The sequence below is a fragment of the Anomaloglossus baeobatrachus genome, chromosome 8, assembly GCF_048569485.1.
Source record: "Anomaloglossus baeobatrachus isolate aAnoBae1 chromosome 8, aAnoBae1.hap1, whole genome shotgun sequence".
Taxonomy (NCBI): domain Eukaryota; kingdom Metazoa; phylum Chordata; class Amphibia; order Anura; family Aromobatidae; genus Anomaloglossus; species Anomaloglossus baeobatrachus.
The window spans coordinates 123,605,016-123,621,211 of record NC_134360.1 but is presented as its reverse complement, the minus strand read 5'-3'; the positions used below and the strand labels follow the sequence as shown (position 1 = coordinate 123,621,211).

Here is a 16,196-nt window from a genome sequence, read left to right as displayed (position 1 = left end):
GCCAAGGCACAGGCTTAATATGCTGCTTGTACCGCATGTGGGGCTGATCTACCGGCAGGTTCCTCTGACCCCCATTGTGTGCAATGTTCGGTCCCTGTGCCACTTCGTCAGCCGGAGTCTATGCTAGTAGTGGCCCAGGCAGAGATGCCTGTGAATCCTGCCCTGGTGACGGGGACAGAGTTTGCAGTTTTTGCTGATAAAATGTCTGTGACTATGACAAAAATTCTAGAATCTTTGCAGTCCAGGCCGGTCGCTCAGACCATGGGCACTGTTGATTCACTGTTCCCCGGTCCCCCTCAGTTGGAACTAATCCGTGCTCCAAGGGGGTCCCACGCATCACAGGCTGAAGGCTCTGACTCGGACGACAGTCCCAGGCAGCCTAAGCGAGCTCGCTGGGAGAGACCCTCGGCGTCATCACGCTGGTCAGGGTCTCAGCGAGAGGATTCTCTGTATGATGAGACAGAGGTAGATGATCAGGAGTCTAATCCTGAGACCGCTCTCAATCTGGATACTCCTGATGGTGACGCCATGGTGAATGACCTTATAGCGGCCATCAATAGACTGTTGGATATTTCTCCCCCAGCCCCTCCAGCGGAGGAGGCAGCTGCACAGCAAGAGAAATTCCATTTCAGATATCCCAAGCGTAAATTGAGTACTTTTCTAGACCACTCTGACTTCAGAGAAGCAGTCCAGAAACATCATGCTTATCCAGATAAGCGTTTTTCCAAGCGTCTTAAGGATACACGTTATCCTTTTCCCCCTGACGTGGTCAAACGCTGGACCCAGTGTCCAAAGGTGGACCCCCCAATCTCCAGGCTTGCGGCTAGATCCATAGTTGCAGTGGAAGATGGGGCTTCACTTAAAGATGACACTGACAGGCAGATGGACCTTTGGTTGAAATCTGTCTATGAAGCTATTGGCGCGTCGTTTGCTCCAGCATTCGCAGCAGTGTGGGCACTCCAAGCTATTTCAGCTGGTCTGGCGCAGGTGGACTCTGTCATACGTCCATCAGTGCCGCAGGTGGCGTCCTTAACCTCGCAAATGTCTGCGTTTGCGACTTACGCTATAAATGCTGTCCTGGACTCTACGAGCCGTACATCTATGGCGTCTGCCAACTCTGTCGTTTTACGCAGAGCCTTGTGGTTGAAAGAATGGAAAGCAGATTCTGCGTCCAAAAAATGCTTAACCAGTTTGCCATTATTTGGAGACAGACTGTTTGGTGAGCAATTGGCTGAAATCATTAAACAGTCCAAGGGTAAGGACTCTTCCTTACCCCAGCCCAGATCAAGCAAACCCCAACAGAGGAGGGGACAGTCGAGGTTTCGGTCCTTTCGTGGCTCGGGCAGGGCCCAATTCTCCTCGTCCAAAAGGACTCAGAAAGAGCAGAGGAGTTCAGATTCCTGGCGGGCTCACTCACGCCCAAAGAAAGCAGCCGGAGGAACCGCTTCCAAGGCGGCTGCCACATGACTTTCAGCCTCCTCTCTCCGCATCCTCGGTCGGTGGCAGGCTCTCCCGCTTTGGCGACATTTGGCTGTCACAGGTCAAGGACCGGTGGGTGAGAGACGTTTTGTCTCACGGGTACAGGATAGAGTTCAGTTCTCGTCCTCCGCCTCGATTCTTCAGAACGTCCCCACCTCCCGACCGAGCCGATGCTCTTCTGCAGGCGGTGTGCTCCCTAAGGGCAGAAGGAGTGGTGATCCCTGTTCCTCCTCAGGAACAAGGTCAAGGTTTTTACTCCAATCTGTTTGTGGTACCAAAAAAGGACGGCTCTTTCCGTCCTGTTCTGGACCTAAAACTGCTCAACAAGCACGTGAAAATCAGGCGGTTCCGGATGGAATCCCTCCGCTCCGTCATTTCCTCGATGTCTCAAGGAGATTTTCTAGCATCAATAGACATCAAAGATGCTTACCTCCACGTGCCGATTGCTCCAGAGCACCAGCGTTTTCTACGCTTCGTGATAGGGGACGACCATCTTCAGTTCGTAGCCCTGCCATTTGGTCTGGCGACAGCCCCACGGGTTTTCACCAAGGTCATGGCAGCAGTGGTAGCAGTCTTGCACTCTCAGGGACACTCGGTGATCCCTTACTTGGACGATCTACTTGTCAAGGCACCCTCTCAAGGAGCATGCCAACACAGCCTGAACGTTGCGCTGGAGACTCTCCAGACCTTCGGGTGGATCATCAACTTTTCAAAGTCAAACCTGTCTCCGACCCAATCACTAACATATCTTGGCATGGAGTTTCATACTCTCTCAGCGGTAGTGAAGCTTCCGCTGGACAAGCAGCGGTCACTACAGACAGGGGTGCAGTCTCTCCTTCAAGGCCAGTCGCACCCCTTAAGACGCCTCATGCACTTCCTAGGGAAGATGGTGGCAGCAATGGAGGCAGTTCCGTTTGCGCAGTTTTATCTGCGCCCACTTCAATGGGACATTCTCCGCCAATGGGACAGGAAGTCGACGTCCTTGGACAGGAAAGTCTCCCTTTCCCAGACGGCCAAGGACTCTCTTCAGTGGTGGCTTCTTCCCACCTCATTATCACAAGGAAGGTCCTTCCTACCCCCATCCTGGGCGGTGGTCACGACAGACGCGAGCCTGTCAGGGTGGGGAGCAGTTTTTCTCCACCACAGGGCTCAAGGTACGTGGACTCATCAGGAGTCCACCCTTCAGATCAATGTTCTGGAAATCAGGGCAGTGTATCTTGCCCTACAAGCCTTCCAGCACTGGCTGGAAGGGAAGCAGATCCGAATTCAGTCGGACAACTCCACAGCGGTGGCATACATCAACCACCAAGGTGGGACACGCAGTCGGCAAGCCTTCCAGGAAGTCCGGCGGATTCTGATGTGGGTGGAAGCCACGGCCTCCACCATATCCGCAGTTCACATCCCCGGCGTAGAAAACTGGGAAGCAGACTTCCTCCGTCGCCAGGGCATGGACGCAGGGGAATGGTCCCTTCACCCGGACGTGTTTCAGGAAATCTGCCGCCGCTGGGGAGTGCCGGACGTCGACCTAATGGCGTCTCTGCACAACAACAAGGTCCCGACCTTCATGGCGAGGTCTCGCGATCAAAGAGCTCTGGCGGCAGACGCCTTGGTGCAAGATTGGTCGCAGTTCCAGCTTCCCTATGTGTTTCCCCCTCTGGCACTCTTGCCCAGAGTGCTACGCAAGATCAGGTCCGATTGCCGCCGCGTCTTACTCGTCGCCCCAGACTGGCCGAGGAGATCGTGGTACCCGGATCTGTGGCATCTCACGGTCGGCCAACCGTGGGCGCTACCAGACCGGCCAGACTTACTGTCACAAGGGCCGTTTTTCCATCTGAATTCTGCGGCCCTGAACCTGACTGTGTGGCCATTGAGTCCTGGATCCTAGCGTCTTCAGGATTATCTCAAGGGGTCGTGGCCACCATGAGACAGGCTAGGAAGCCCACGTCTGCTAAGATCTATCACAGAACGTGGAAGATTTTCTTATCCTGGTGCTCTGCACAGGGAGTGTCCCCCTGGCCATTTGCATTGCCTACTTTTCTTTCCTTCCTGCAATCTGGTTTGGAAAAAGGCTTAGCGCTCGGCTCCCTTAAAGGACAAGTCTCAGCGCTATCAGTATTTTTTCAGAAGCGTCTAGCACGACTTCCTCAGGTACGCACGTTCCTGCAGGGGGTTTGTCACATCGTCCCTCCGTACAAACGGCCGTTAGATCCATGGGATCTGAACAGGGTACTGGTTGCTCTCCAGAAGCCGCCCTTCGAGCCTCTGAAGGAGGTGTCACTTTCTCGACTCTCACAGAAAGTGGCCTTTCTGGTAGCGGTCACGTCTCTTCGGAGAGTGAGCTAGCAGCGCTGTCATCCAAAGCTCCCTTCCTGGTGTTTCACCAGGACAAGGTAGTGCTGCGCCCGATTCAGGAATTTCTCCCTAAGGTGGTATCCTCTTTTCATCTCAATCAGGATATCTCCTTACCTTCCTTTTGTCCTCATCCAGTTCATCGGTATGAGAAGGATTTGCATTTGTTAGATCTGGTGAGAGCACTCAGAATCTACATCTCCCGCACGGCGCCCCTGCGCCGCTCGGATGCACTCTTTGTCCTTGTCGCTGGTAAGCGCAAAGGGTCGCAGGCTTCCAAATCCACCCTGGCTCAATGGATCAAGGAACCAATTCTTGAAGCCTACCGTTCTGCTGGGCTTCCGGTTCCATCAGGGCTGAAGGCCCATTCTACCAGAGCCGTGGGTGCGTCCTGGGCATTACGACACCAGGCTACGGCTCAACAGGTGTGCCAGGCGGCTACCTGGTCGAGCCTGCACACTTTCACCAAACATTATCAGGTGCATACCTACGCTTCGGCGGACGCCAGCCTAGGTAGAAGAGTCCTGCAGGCGGCAGTTGCCTCCTCGTAGGGGAGGGCTGTTTTGCAGCTCTAACTTGAGGTATTATTTTACCCACCCAGGGACTGCTTTTGGACGTCCCAATCGTCTGGGTCTCCCAATGGAGCGCCGAAGAAGAAGGGAATTTTGTTACTTACCGTAAATTCCTTTTCTTCTAGCTCCAATTGGGAGACCCAGCACCCGCCCTGTTTCCTTCGGGATTTTTGGTTTTTTCGGGTACACATGTTGTTCATGTTGAACGGTTTCAGTTCTCCGATGTTACTTCGGATTGAAATTGTTTAAACCAGTTATTGGCTTTCCTCCTTCTTGCTTTAGCACTAAAACTGAGCAGCCCGTGATCCCACGGGGGGTGTATAGCCAGAAGGGGAGGGGCCTTACACTTTTTAGTGTAATACTTTGTGTGGCCTCCGGAGGCAGTAGCTATACACCCAATCGTCTGGGTCTCCCAATTGGAGCTAGAAGAAAAGGAATTTACGGTAAGTAACAAAATTCCCTTCTTTCATTGCGTTTTTAACATCTCATTGAATTCAATGAGTGAAAAACGCAGTGGAAAACGCAGAAATAATTGACATGCTGCGTTTTTGTGGTCACCACAAAAACGCAGCTAAAAAAAAACGCTGTGTGCGGACAGCACTTATGAAAACCCATTGACATTGCTGGGGAAGCAATGTCACTGCGTTTTCAGCACAAAAACGCGGTAAAAAACGCCGCTAAAAACGTGGCAAAAACGCCTAGTGCGCACATACCCTAAGACTTCTGGCTTATGAAATGCCGATTTTGTCATGAATGTGACGGGAGGGTGTAGTCATGCCCCATCTTATCCTGGCTCATCCCCAGCTCCTCCTATTTTGGTGGAGCTGCTTGTAATTGTTGTGAAAACACGAAAAGTCGCTAAATTTTTGCACAACTCTGTGTACCACAATTGTTTTGTGAGTATTCAAAGTGTTTTACGCCAGTTTTGTGATATAAGCACTTTAATTTAGGGGCAGATAATTCCATTTTCCTCATGTAAGCTATGTTTACAGTGAATTTTTTTTGTAGTTTTTTGGAGCAGAACCTGAGCAGAAGCTCTCCAAATCCTCCCAAACACTGGATGTTTCTGCTTCATTTCTGTTCCCCAAACCAAACTAAATTTCCCAGTGTTGGATTCATCCAAGTGTTTATCCAGTGCTTTGAAAAGTCACAGAAGTTTGGATCAACTCAAAGCTTCACTAAAACGTTGTGACTTTTGGAATCTTATCCCCTTTTTTTACATAACATAATCTAAATTGTGCAACTACATACCAAGGACCGCAGGGAAGCTGTGTAATTGCACAATTTAGGTTATGTTATGTATTCACTTATGCCATAGGTGTCTGCTACACCATTATCCTATGGGTGTTCATGATATGTGGTCTTTCTAATATCTAGATGTAATATGTTCAGTGTATTGTACTCTTACTATTCTATTTAGTGCAATATTTACATGTGATTTACACCAAGTAAATTATCTATAAGCACAGTGCACAGGGCACTTTAATTTGGTATTTATTATATATTTATAATATTAAATGATAGAATTTACACTGAACATGTTATCAACTTCCTGACCATCTTATATTCTGTTTTTGCAAGGATTTTAACCATTTAATAACCTCTGTGTGTGGAGATATTTTCTATGTAATAGTACAGGTTTATTGTTATATCTAATAAATTCAGTATTTATTTATTTATTTAATTAGCACTTGTCACTTTATATATGTAAATTATTTAGACTGAATTATTTTCCTGGTGATTTCATACCCGGTTCCGTATACGATTTCCCCCACCAATACCCTTACCAGCATTTCATGTACCGATTATTTATTTATCATATACTTGCAACTATCCTACAGGTGACCCATTCAGGGCTACTATTTTCACTGTGTATTTTTCTCCAGTTCTTTCTTTCTTGTTTCTTGTTATCTTAATTTTAACAAAAACTTCTTCAATAATATAAATTATTGTTTTTATATCATGCGTTTCAGTATAATTTTTGTAGGTCTAAATGACTATATGTACTGGAACCACTAATATGGCTTTCTGTATATTGAGCTGCCACATATTATTTAAAGGCATTGTAGTCAGTGTATGTAAACATTTGACTTTGCAGAAAGTAATAAAAATGCCTTAAAACATTCTCTCTCTCATTATTCTGGTATTTGGCAAAATCTAAATAATTTTGGTTCTTAATTGACTTAAAACAGGAAAGGTTTATATGGATTTCATGTCAGATAGTGAGAAAAACCTGCAGATGTGTCTTTTTAGATAGTGTATCTAAACTTCCGGTTTCAGCTGTATCATGGTATCACATTTATCAGTTATTCAAATTGTTCCTCCAGTGAGGAAGGAGACAAACTCTAGCGCCACCTATTGGAAGTAGCAATCCTAAAAGTCATAAGTGGCTTTTTAAACAAGCCTTTTCATAAGACTTAGGATTTATTGCCAGATCAGAATCCCAATTTGCAGACACGGTGTTTTGGGGTGATCCTCGTCAGTGCAAAGTGTGGGTATCTGATCTGGGTTATCATTTATTTATCAGTTATGTAATATTTGTACCTGATGTTGGGTTACATTTGGTTATAATGGATTTGTGTGTTGACTTTTGCTCTCGCTGTTACCATTTCTCTTAATTGTGGAAACAATTGCATGAAATTAGAGAGCTGTTTCCCCAGATGAAGCTTCGTCTGTGAACTTGTCTTTTGTCTTCTGTTTCAATACAGGAAAGCCATCAGCATGTTTGCAACAGGAGAAGGACTGCTGACCCAGGAGGACAGTGTTACTGAAGATGGCTTGCAGGAAGTTTTCGAGACCAATGTGTTTGGCCATTTTATCATGGTAACACATATATATATATATATATATATATATATATATATATATATATATATATATATATATATATATATATATATATATATATATGTAGTCTCATAGTCCTTCTACTTTGGGACATAACTAGCTTTAGAAAGTAAATGCCCAATTTACGGATAATTTAGAATCGCTTACATAATTTTATTACTAGTGATTTTATTTTGCTGCTTTTTGAGGAGAAGTGTAAGAATGGCGCACACTGAAAGTTAGACCTGAACAAAACAATTATTCTCCACAATGTACAGGTCTGTGCTAAGCCTTGTGGCTTTGTACTGTAAAGATGAAACCTAGCTAAGCATAGATTGAGCAGGATGAAAGATTCTAGTTACTACCAGGAAAGATCGATTCTAATACATAGCAGAAATATTCCGAGCAAGCTTTGTTGGTGCCCAGTAGTTTTCCATCCTATGTAGACTCCGGTAACACTAGTGTGAAGGACATGCTGCCTTATGGAGCAAATAGGGGATCAAGAGCTTCTACAAGAGTTTCTAGGTTCTAGAAGGTAAAAAACCTTCCCTTAACGCGTGTATCAAAACTAATAGGAGCCAGCAACAAGGTAGTGGCAGTAATACAGCCACCTGTGTGCACTGTCTGGAGCTGTGTTTGCAATGTTGTTCTGAGTACTCTGTAATCACAGCTGTGTTCTCATTACATGAATTTCTAAGCATATATTACAAATGTATTTCTCCGGTGTACACTTCAGAGTTCTGTTGTGCTATACTTCTACATGTATTTGTACCTTTGTTGTAGATATATCACAACCACACAGCTCTGCTGTCTGTACAAGGCAGACACAGCTCTGCTATACACATATTACAAGAATCATCATTTCCCACATTTGCTGTGAATACATTTAGTGTGTACATATCTAAACTGCACACATAATGTCTATACCAGTCATTGCGAACCTTTTACAGGCCGAGTGCCCAAACTATAGGCCTAAACCCAATTTTTTTCCCGAAGTGCCAACCAATCCTATTATGTAAATAATTGATTTTAGTCTTACCTTTCCAGTCTTCTCTTCAGCAGGGAGCATCATGCTCATGCATGCTTGCCACACATTGAACCTCAGCCACTCCCATTGCCCTTTCCAGACACCGCAGTAGGATTGATTTTTCTGGAAAAAATTGCAGCAAATTAGACAGATTTTAGCATGGAATGCAGTCAGATGTCACCCTGTAATCCACATCTACATTTCAAAGTCTGAACATCTTGAAATCCCATAAAGACGTACGAGTTGCTCCCCTCCCCCTTCATTGTGTAGTTATGTCCCCCTTCCTGGGCCACTTCCTGGTAAACATGTCCCACATCCTGATATATATTTCCTACATTCCGGTATATTTGTCCCCATCCTGGTAAATGTTCCCCCATCCCAGCATATTCTCCTCCCTGGTAAATATTCCTCATCCTGTTAAGTGTACCCCATTCCTGGCATGTTCCCCCATCCTGGTAAATGTCCCCCTTCCTGGCATGTTCCTCTTCCTGGTAAATGTTCCCTATCCCAACATGGTCCACCATCCTGGTAAATATTTCCCATCCTGACATGTTCCTCCATCCTGGCTTGTATGTTTTCCCCCATCCTGGCATGTATGTTTTCCCCATCCTAGCATGCATGTTTCCTCCATCCTGGCATGCATGTTTCCCCATCCTGGCATGCAAGTTTTCCCATGCTGTCATATTTGTTTCCTCCATCCTGGCATGCATATTTCCACCATTCTGGCACTGGCCCCCACATCCCACCTTGGCACAGCCGCACACAAGTTAAAAAAAAAACAAAAAAAACAAAACACAACAATTCACCTTCCAGCACCCACTGCGCGCCGCTGGGTCCTCAGTTCCCCGCGCAGCCAGATGACATCATTATGCCGGCACCACTTACTGACGCTCCTCCGTCTCCTAGGCAATAGACCTGTGGCCTAGGAGAGGAGGAGTGTCAGAGCGAGGAGAAATGTCCCTCCGCTTCAACACAACTTTGATCTGCCGGCACCACCGCGCCAGCAGTTCAAAGCTGCAGGATGAGGCGACAGCTCGCGTGCCGGCAGAAAGGGCTCTGAGTGCCCTGGCTGGCACGCGTGCCATAGGTTCGCCATCACTGGTCTATACAATAAGGCTGTGTCTACCTATATAGACTTCGGAGATAGGAATATTGTAAGAATAACATTGAGCTTTGTCTGCAGTGTGTACATATCATGACTATATGTTTGTAATATACATGTATCAGAGGGTTCCAATTACTGAGAATATAACAGGAAAAAAATATGCAAAAATACACAAACCTCAACATCAGCACATGTTGAGTAAGACAATAACATTGTGGCTGTGACCAATGACTAGAGGGGGTGATATACAGGAACGACCAACAAAACTGATGGTCATGAACAACATGTATAGACCCACAAGATGGAAATCTGAAAACCAGGTAAGGCTTAAAAATCAAATCAGGCAGTCTATTCTTCAGGTAGCTTTTCTTTCTGAGAGAGCAGCCGAGACAGAATGGAAAATCTTGCTGATAACCAATGTTCCAAGCTCCCATCATCTTGCCCGTCTGAGTGGGAGAGTGACAGACATAAGTGTGGCTTTCACAGGTTACCGTAATCTTAAATGGAAAGCCCCAATAATACACAATCCCAGCCCCCCTCAAGACTTTTGTGAGAGGAGCTAATTCCCTTCGTTTAGCTAATGTCCCAGGTCTGCCATTAAATCCACTGTCACTGCAGCGGGAGCGGGAAACTGTAGAGAGCTGTGAAGTTGGCATCTTCTCCCCTGTGACACTTAGGTCACAGGTGGAAAAAAATCCGTAACCTTTGCTGGGGAGGATGTTTTTTTGCGTTTTTCCTCTGGTCATCATGAGCCCTGGATAGGAGACAATTGCCGGCCAGAAGGATGCTGTAAGGGTCCGCTTCAATATAGTAGAGCTAAATGTGCCCTGCTGATCCACTCAGTCTAGTTTTGGGACTGTCCAAGTTAATGGAGCACAGAAGTAAGGTGTATTGCATTGCTGTTCATTCAATTGCTTAATATTAAAACCGTTTCTTGGGGTGAAAGTTAAAAATCATTATTAGGTTTATATAAACTGAGACATTAGTTTTGGGAAAAGTTACCGAGCTGTATTTTCAGTTGAATATTGTGTAATGTTATACTTATTGGTCTCTTGTTCTCTCTTTATCAGTGAGGCCTTGCCTAGGGCGCACATTGTTAGCTTTGCCCTATAAAGGGGGAATAATACATCACTATCTTCAACCTTTGTTAAAAGCCTGTTCCTGGCAAGTACAGCCCTGAGGTTGGTCAGGATATTTGTATTTCTGCGATGTTTTTTCAGGTACAAACTAAGGGTACCTTCACACTTTAGCGATGCAGCAGCGATCCGACCAGAGATCTGACCTGGTCAGGATCGCTGCTGCATCGCTACATGGTCGCTGGTGAGCTGTCAAACAGGCAGATCTCACCAGTGACCAGCCCCCAGCCAGCAGCGACATGCAAGCGACGCTGCGCTTGCACGGAGCCGGCGTCTGGAAGCTGCGGACACTGGTAACTAAGGTAAACATCGGGTATGGTTACCCGATGTTTACCTTAGTTACCAGCTCACACCGCTTAACTTAGCGTGTGCAGGGAGCAGGAGCCGGCACTGGCAGCGTGAGAGCGGCGGAGGCTGGTAACGAAGGTAAATATCTGGTAACCACCTTGGTTACCCGATGTTTACCTTGGTTACAGCTTACCGCAGGCTGTCAGACGCCGGCTCCTGGTCCCTGCACATTCAGGATTGTTGCTCTCTCGCTGTCACACACAGCGATGTGTGCTTATCAGCGGGAGAGCAACAATAAAAAAACGAACCAGCACTGTGTATAACGAGCAGCGATCTCACAGCAGGGGCCAGATCGCTGCTCGATGTCACACACAGCGAGATCGCTAATGAGGTCACAAAAAACGTGACTCAGCAGCGATCTCAGTAGCGATCTCGCTATGTGTGAAGTATCCCTAACCTGAAAGTCTGAGTGCTGATTTACAGGGGTGATGATGGACCCCTACTAATCTAGATTTCAGACCTTTAGCAATCTGCTTATAGGACAAACCCCCTCAAAGGCTATGTCTACCCTTGCGTCCATCTTTATTGTTTCGATGCCACCAAGTAAATAACAGCAATTTTGCAGGAGGTCTTCAATTAAATTTCTATACCAATGTGTTCATTCAAGTAAAGACAGCAAATAAAGTATGTACACTCCAATCTAGCATCATATTTTCTTCCATTTGTCATTCCTTGGCTTCTATTGCAGGTAGAGCAGTTGCAAAACATATGTATAGGGCTTTTCCAGGGTTAGAGACAAACATGGCTGTTCATCAAGAAGCTGCCATGGAACCTTTGTCTAAGGCTGGTTTCAGACGTCCGTGTTTTCGGTACGTGTGACATCCGTTTTTGAAACGGATGCCACACGTACCCATGTTATTATTTGCTGTTACTCACACGTCTGTGTTTTCACACGGACCGTATGACCTCTCATGACCCCACACGCACACACGCAGGCATGTCTGTTTTTTCTCCGGCAGCATGGGTGTCACACGGATCGCACACTGATGGGATCCGTGTGACATCAGTGTGACAAGTACCAGAGAAAACACGGGTCTTTTTAATAAAAAGATTTTCTATATTTACCTCTCTCCAGCGATGATGTCTCCGGCACTGCTGCCTCCCACTCCTTATCGGCGCTCATTATACTCACTGAATATTCAGTGCCCTATGGAGCTGGAAGCGGCAACATCGTGGGGACTCCAGTGCCGGGGACCGCATCGCTGAATGAGTATACAGCTGTGTGTGTGTGTGTGTGTGTGTGTGTGTGTGTGTGTGTGTGTGTGTGTGTGTGTGTGTGTGTGTGTGTGTTCGTTCAGTGTATACATACATGCATGTGCGCTATGTGTGTGTATGTGCTCGGTGTATCCATGTGTGTCTGCTATGTGTGTATACATACGTGTGTGTATGTGCTCAGTGTGTGTGTGTGTGTGTGTGTGTGTGTGTGTGTGTGTGTAGTGAGAACCTGGAAGCCGGATCATCGCGGGGACTCATCACAGTTCTCAATGAACTCTGATGAACCAGTGAAGCTGTAGCGCGGGGGTCATCAGAGTTCATTGGCAACCCCAATGACCTCCTGCATGTCGCTGTGCTTGCAGAATACGCACCTGTCCCTGTGGTGCTGTCCTTGGCGATGCTGTACCTATACGCTGTCCTCAGTGCTGCTCTGGCTTCATGGTCCTAAGTGCGGTGAATAATTAATTGATGAATATAATGAGCGGCGGTCATGAGCGGGAGGCAGCAGAGCCGAAAAAAACAGGTAAATATGGAAAATCTTTTTATTTCACTGACCCGTGTTTTCTCCGGTACCTGTCACACCTGTGATACACGTGTGACCATAACCATGCGTGTGACTGGTGTCTGATTTAAACACGGACATCTGAAACTGGCCTTAATAAGAAAGGGACAGAGCCACAATACCCCACACAAGTGTGGGTGGCATCATTGTCGAAAGATAGGAGCCTTGTATTTCTAATGCTGTACAATGTCTTTAACGTTTAGACATAAATTGGCGAATGAGAGAGAGAAGCAGAGAACTGATCTCCTAAGACTTGTACACAGGAGGCTATACATTTCTCAACACCTCAAATCAGGAAATTCAATTTCTTCCTCGTTCCTTATGGGAGACCCAGACCATGGGTGTATAGCTTCTGCCTCCGGAGGACACACAAAGTACTACACTAAAAAGTGTAGCTCCTCCCTCCGAGCATATACACCCCCTGGATGACCAAATCTAGCCAGTTCAATGCTTTGTGTACACACATGCATTCTCATCTGATTTTTGATTTCAAAGAGTTGGCAGAAAAGCGGGTCCAAGCTGGACTCCCGGCATGTCCCTTCTCACCCCACTGTGTCGGCGGTGCTGTTAAGGTTGATTTTACAAGGCTGGAGCCTTACATGCCGCGCTCCTTCACCATCCCTCGGGCTCTGGCTTGAAGTGGGAGCCATCACGGTTCTCACTGCTTTGCAGGAGACCGGTCTCCATCCGCAGCCCTTTCAGGACCCTGCCGGACGGAGCGCTCATCCCTCAGGGACCTGGCCCTGCGTCTCATAAGCTAAGTATTGAGACGTTATTGAGGGGTCCCTTGTACATTTATTGTGGGGAGAGTGTTATTTAACTTTGCTGTGATTTCCGGCCGGTTCTCTGGTTTTCTCCTGAGAACCGCGCCGAGGGTGCCTGCTCGTCGGCCGCATGGAAAAATTTAGGCCCCGGCTTCGGCTGCGGCCTACTTTCAGTTTCACTGCCCCTGCATGTCAGTCATGCAGAGGGACAGTGCGGCGCCGCCCACCGGCCGTTCAGCTCAGGGGAGGACACTCCTCTCTGAGGAGATGTTTCCCTCCTCTGTATTTCTCCTTGGCCCTCCGGTTCCCGCTCTTGGACTAAACCCCGCCCCCCCTCCTCACTCCGGCGCCATTTTATCAGCGTTCACACACTGATCGGCGCTGGCTGCTGCAGCTCTGCATCTGTCTGGGGGTCCAAGCTGTGGAATCCGGAGGGCACACAAAACGGTCTGGTAAGCCACAACCTCTGGTTGTGGACTTTCTTGTACACTCTCTGGGGGTCATTCTGAAGGAGTGTGTTCCTTACTGCAGAGCCTCCACTTCAGCAGCATGTCTCTCACTAGGAGCAAGGCTGTACTCAATATGCACTGCATGTAAGCTCGTACTGCCTGAACCGAGCACATATCCACATTGTGATGCCTGCTCTAACATGGTGGTGCCTCAGCCTGGAGTCTCCCCAGGGGTCCCTCCGGCTGCTCCAGCCCCGGTGGCTGAACCCCCGGCTTGGGTAATTTCGTTTTCTATAGTTATCTCCCAGTCCTTTGCCGACTCCATGGGACAGCTGTCCCGGACTCTGCTGAGCATGCATCAGCCCCCTTCTCAGGGTGCCTCTGCTGCTCCGACTCACTCTGCAGAGCTCACAGAGGATTTTTCATTTGTTCCCAGACCCCGTCCTCCTAAATGAAGACGCAGGGACTCTTCTCCTTCCTCGTCCCACGGCTCTGATTCACGAGCTGAATCGCAGGGCGAGGAGGATGCCTTTACTGTGGGCTCGGACGCTACCTCTATGTACCCCATTGATCTAACTGAAGGTGATGCGGATGTTAGTGACTTGATTGCGTCCATTGGGCTCAATCAGATGGGGGACAACAGGTCAGAGGAAGCCTCTCTGGTAGAAAAACACCAGTTTACCTCACCTAAGAGAGCAAGGAGTATGTTTTGTTTTTGGTTGTAAGATATTTGTGTGATTGGTGTTGGGGGGGTCCAGGGGCCTGTCCTGACAAACGCTTCCCAAAGCGTAGTTCTGATGACCGTTTTCCCTTTCCACCAGAGGTGGTCAAGGAGCTGGCTCATTCACCAAAGAGATCCTCCGGTGTCTAGAATCTCAGCCCGGACAGTTGTCTCTGTGGCCGATGGCACCTCACTTAAGGATCCCACTGACCGCCAGGTTGACCTTCTGGCCAAATCTGTATATGAAGCGGCAGGGGCCTCGTTCTCCCCGTCTTTTGCAGCAGTGTGGGCTCTTAAGGCCGTCTCTGCTTCTCTGGCGGAGATGCATTCCCTCACCAGGGACTCTATGCCCGAAATGGTTGCCTTAACTTCCCAGGCTTCAGCTTTTTCATCCTATGCCATGTCTGCCATTCTGGAGGCTTCTCACCGCACGGCGGTGGCTTCCGCTAATTCCCTCGCGATCCGCAGGATCTTGTGGCTTCGAGAGTGGAAAGCAGACGCTTCTTCCAAGAAGTACCTTGCTGGGCTCCCCTTTGCTGGGTCCCGGCTGTTCGGTGAACAACTGGATGAAATTATTAAGGAAGCCACTGGCGGGAAGAGTACTTCCTTGCCACAAACTAAAACCAGGAAACCTGTCCAGGGCAGGAACCAGTCGAGGTTTCGTTCCTTTCGTTCCTCTAACTTGTCATCCTCTAAGCCCTCAGCCTCGTCCACTAACTCAGCCAAGGATCGAAAACCCAGCTGGCGCACGAATCCGCGTCCTCAGAAGAACGGAGGAGCCGCTGCCACTAAGGCAGCCTCCTCTTGACTATCTGGCTGCGCCAGCAACGTCCTTGGTCGGTGGCAGGCTCTCCCACTTTGGCGACGTGTGGTTTCAACACGTCTCCGATCAGTGGGTGAGGGATATCATCTCCCACGGCTACAGGATAGAATTTTCTTCCAGCCCGCCAAACAGATTTTTTCTGTCCACTCCCCCCTGCTCCAAAGCCGCCGCCTTCTCTCAGGCCGTGGCATCCTTGCAGGCCAACGGAGTAATTGTACCGGTTCCCGCCCGGGAACGGTTCAGAGGTTTCTACTCAAACCTCTTCCTAGTCCCCAAGAAGGACGGTTCCTTCCGGCCCATCCTGGATCTCAAGCTTCTCAACAAGCATGTTCAGGTGCGGCACTTTCGCATGGAATCTCTGCGATCGGTCATTGCCTCAATGACCCAAGGAGATTTTCTAGCATCCATCGACATCAGAGATGCCTATCTGCATGTGCCAATTGCAGTTTCACACCAGCGTTGGCTACGTTTTGCAATCGGAGAGGAACATTTCCAATTCGTGGCTCTCCCCTTCGGGTTAGCCACGGCCCCTCGTGTATTCACCAAGGTCATGGCAGCAGTGGTTGCGGTTCTGCACCTCCAGGGGTTGGCAGTGATTCCTTACCTGGACGACCTTCTAGTCAAGGCTTCATCCAGTGCAGACTGTCAGCGGAGTGTCTCGCTCACTCTCGCCACGCTTGTTCAATTCGGGTGGCTTGTCAATCTGCCCAAGTCCACTCTGACCCCGACCCAGAAACTTACGTACCTAGGGATGCAATTCAAGACTCTGCCGGCACTTGTGAAGCTGCCCTTAGTCAAACAGCAGTCCCTTCATCTGGCG

The 16,196-nt window shown here is 48.2% G+C and overlaps 1 protein-coding gene across 1 annotated transcript in view; it reads left to right on the top strand.

Annotated features, from left to right (window-relative positions):
* HSD17B7 (hydroxysteroid 17-beta dehydrogenase 7) overlaps positions 1 to 16,196 on the top strand; it is a 110,449-nt gene that overhangs the window by 13,235 nt on the left and 81,018 nt on the right. Inside the window, exon 4 of the mRNA XM_075321979.1 lies at positions 7,109 to 7,223. Coding sequence (XP_075178094.1) covers positions 7,109 to 7,223 — 115 coding nt within the window. The remainder of the gene's footprint in view (positions 1 to 7,108; positions 7,224 to 16,196) is intronic.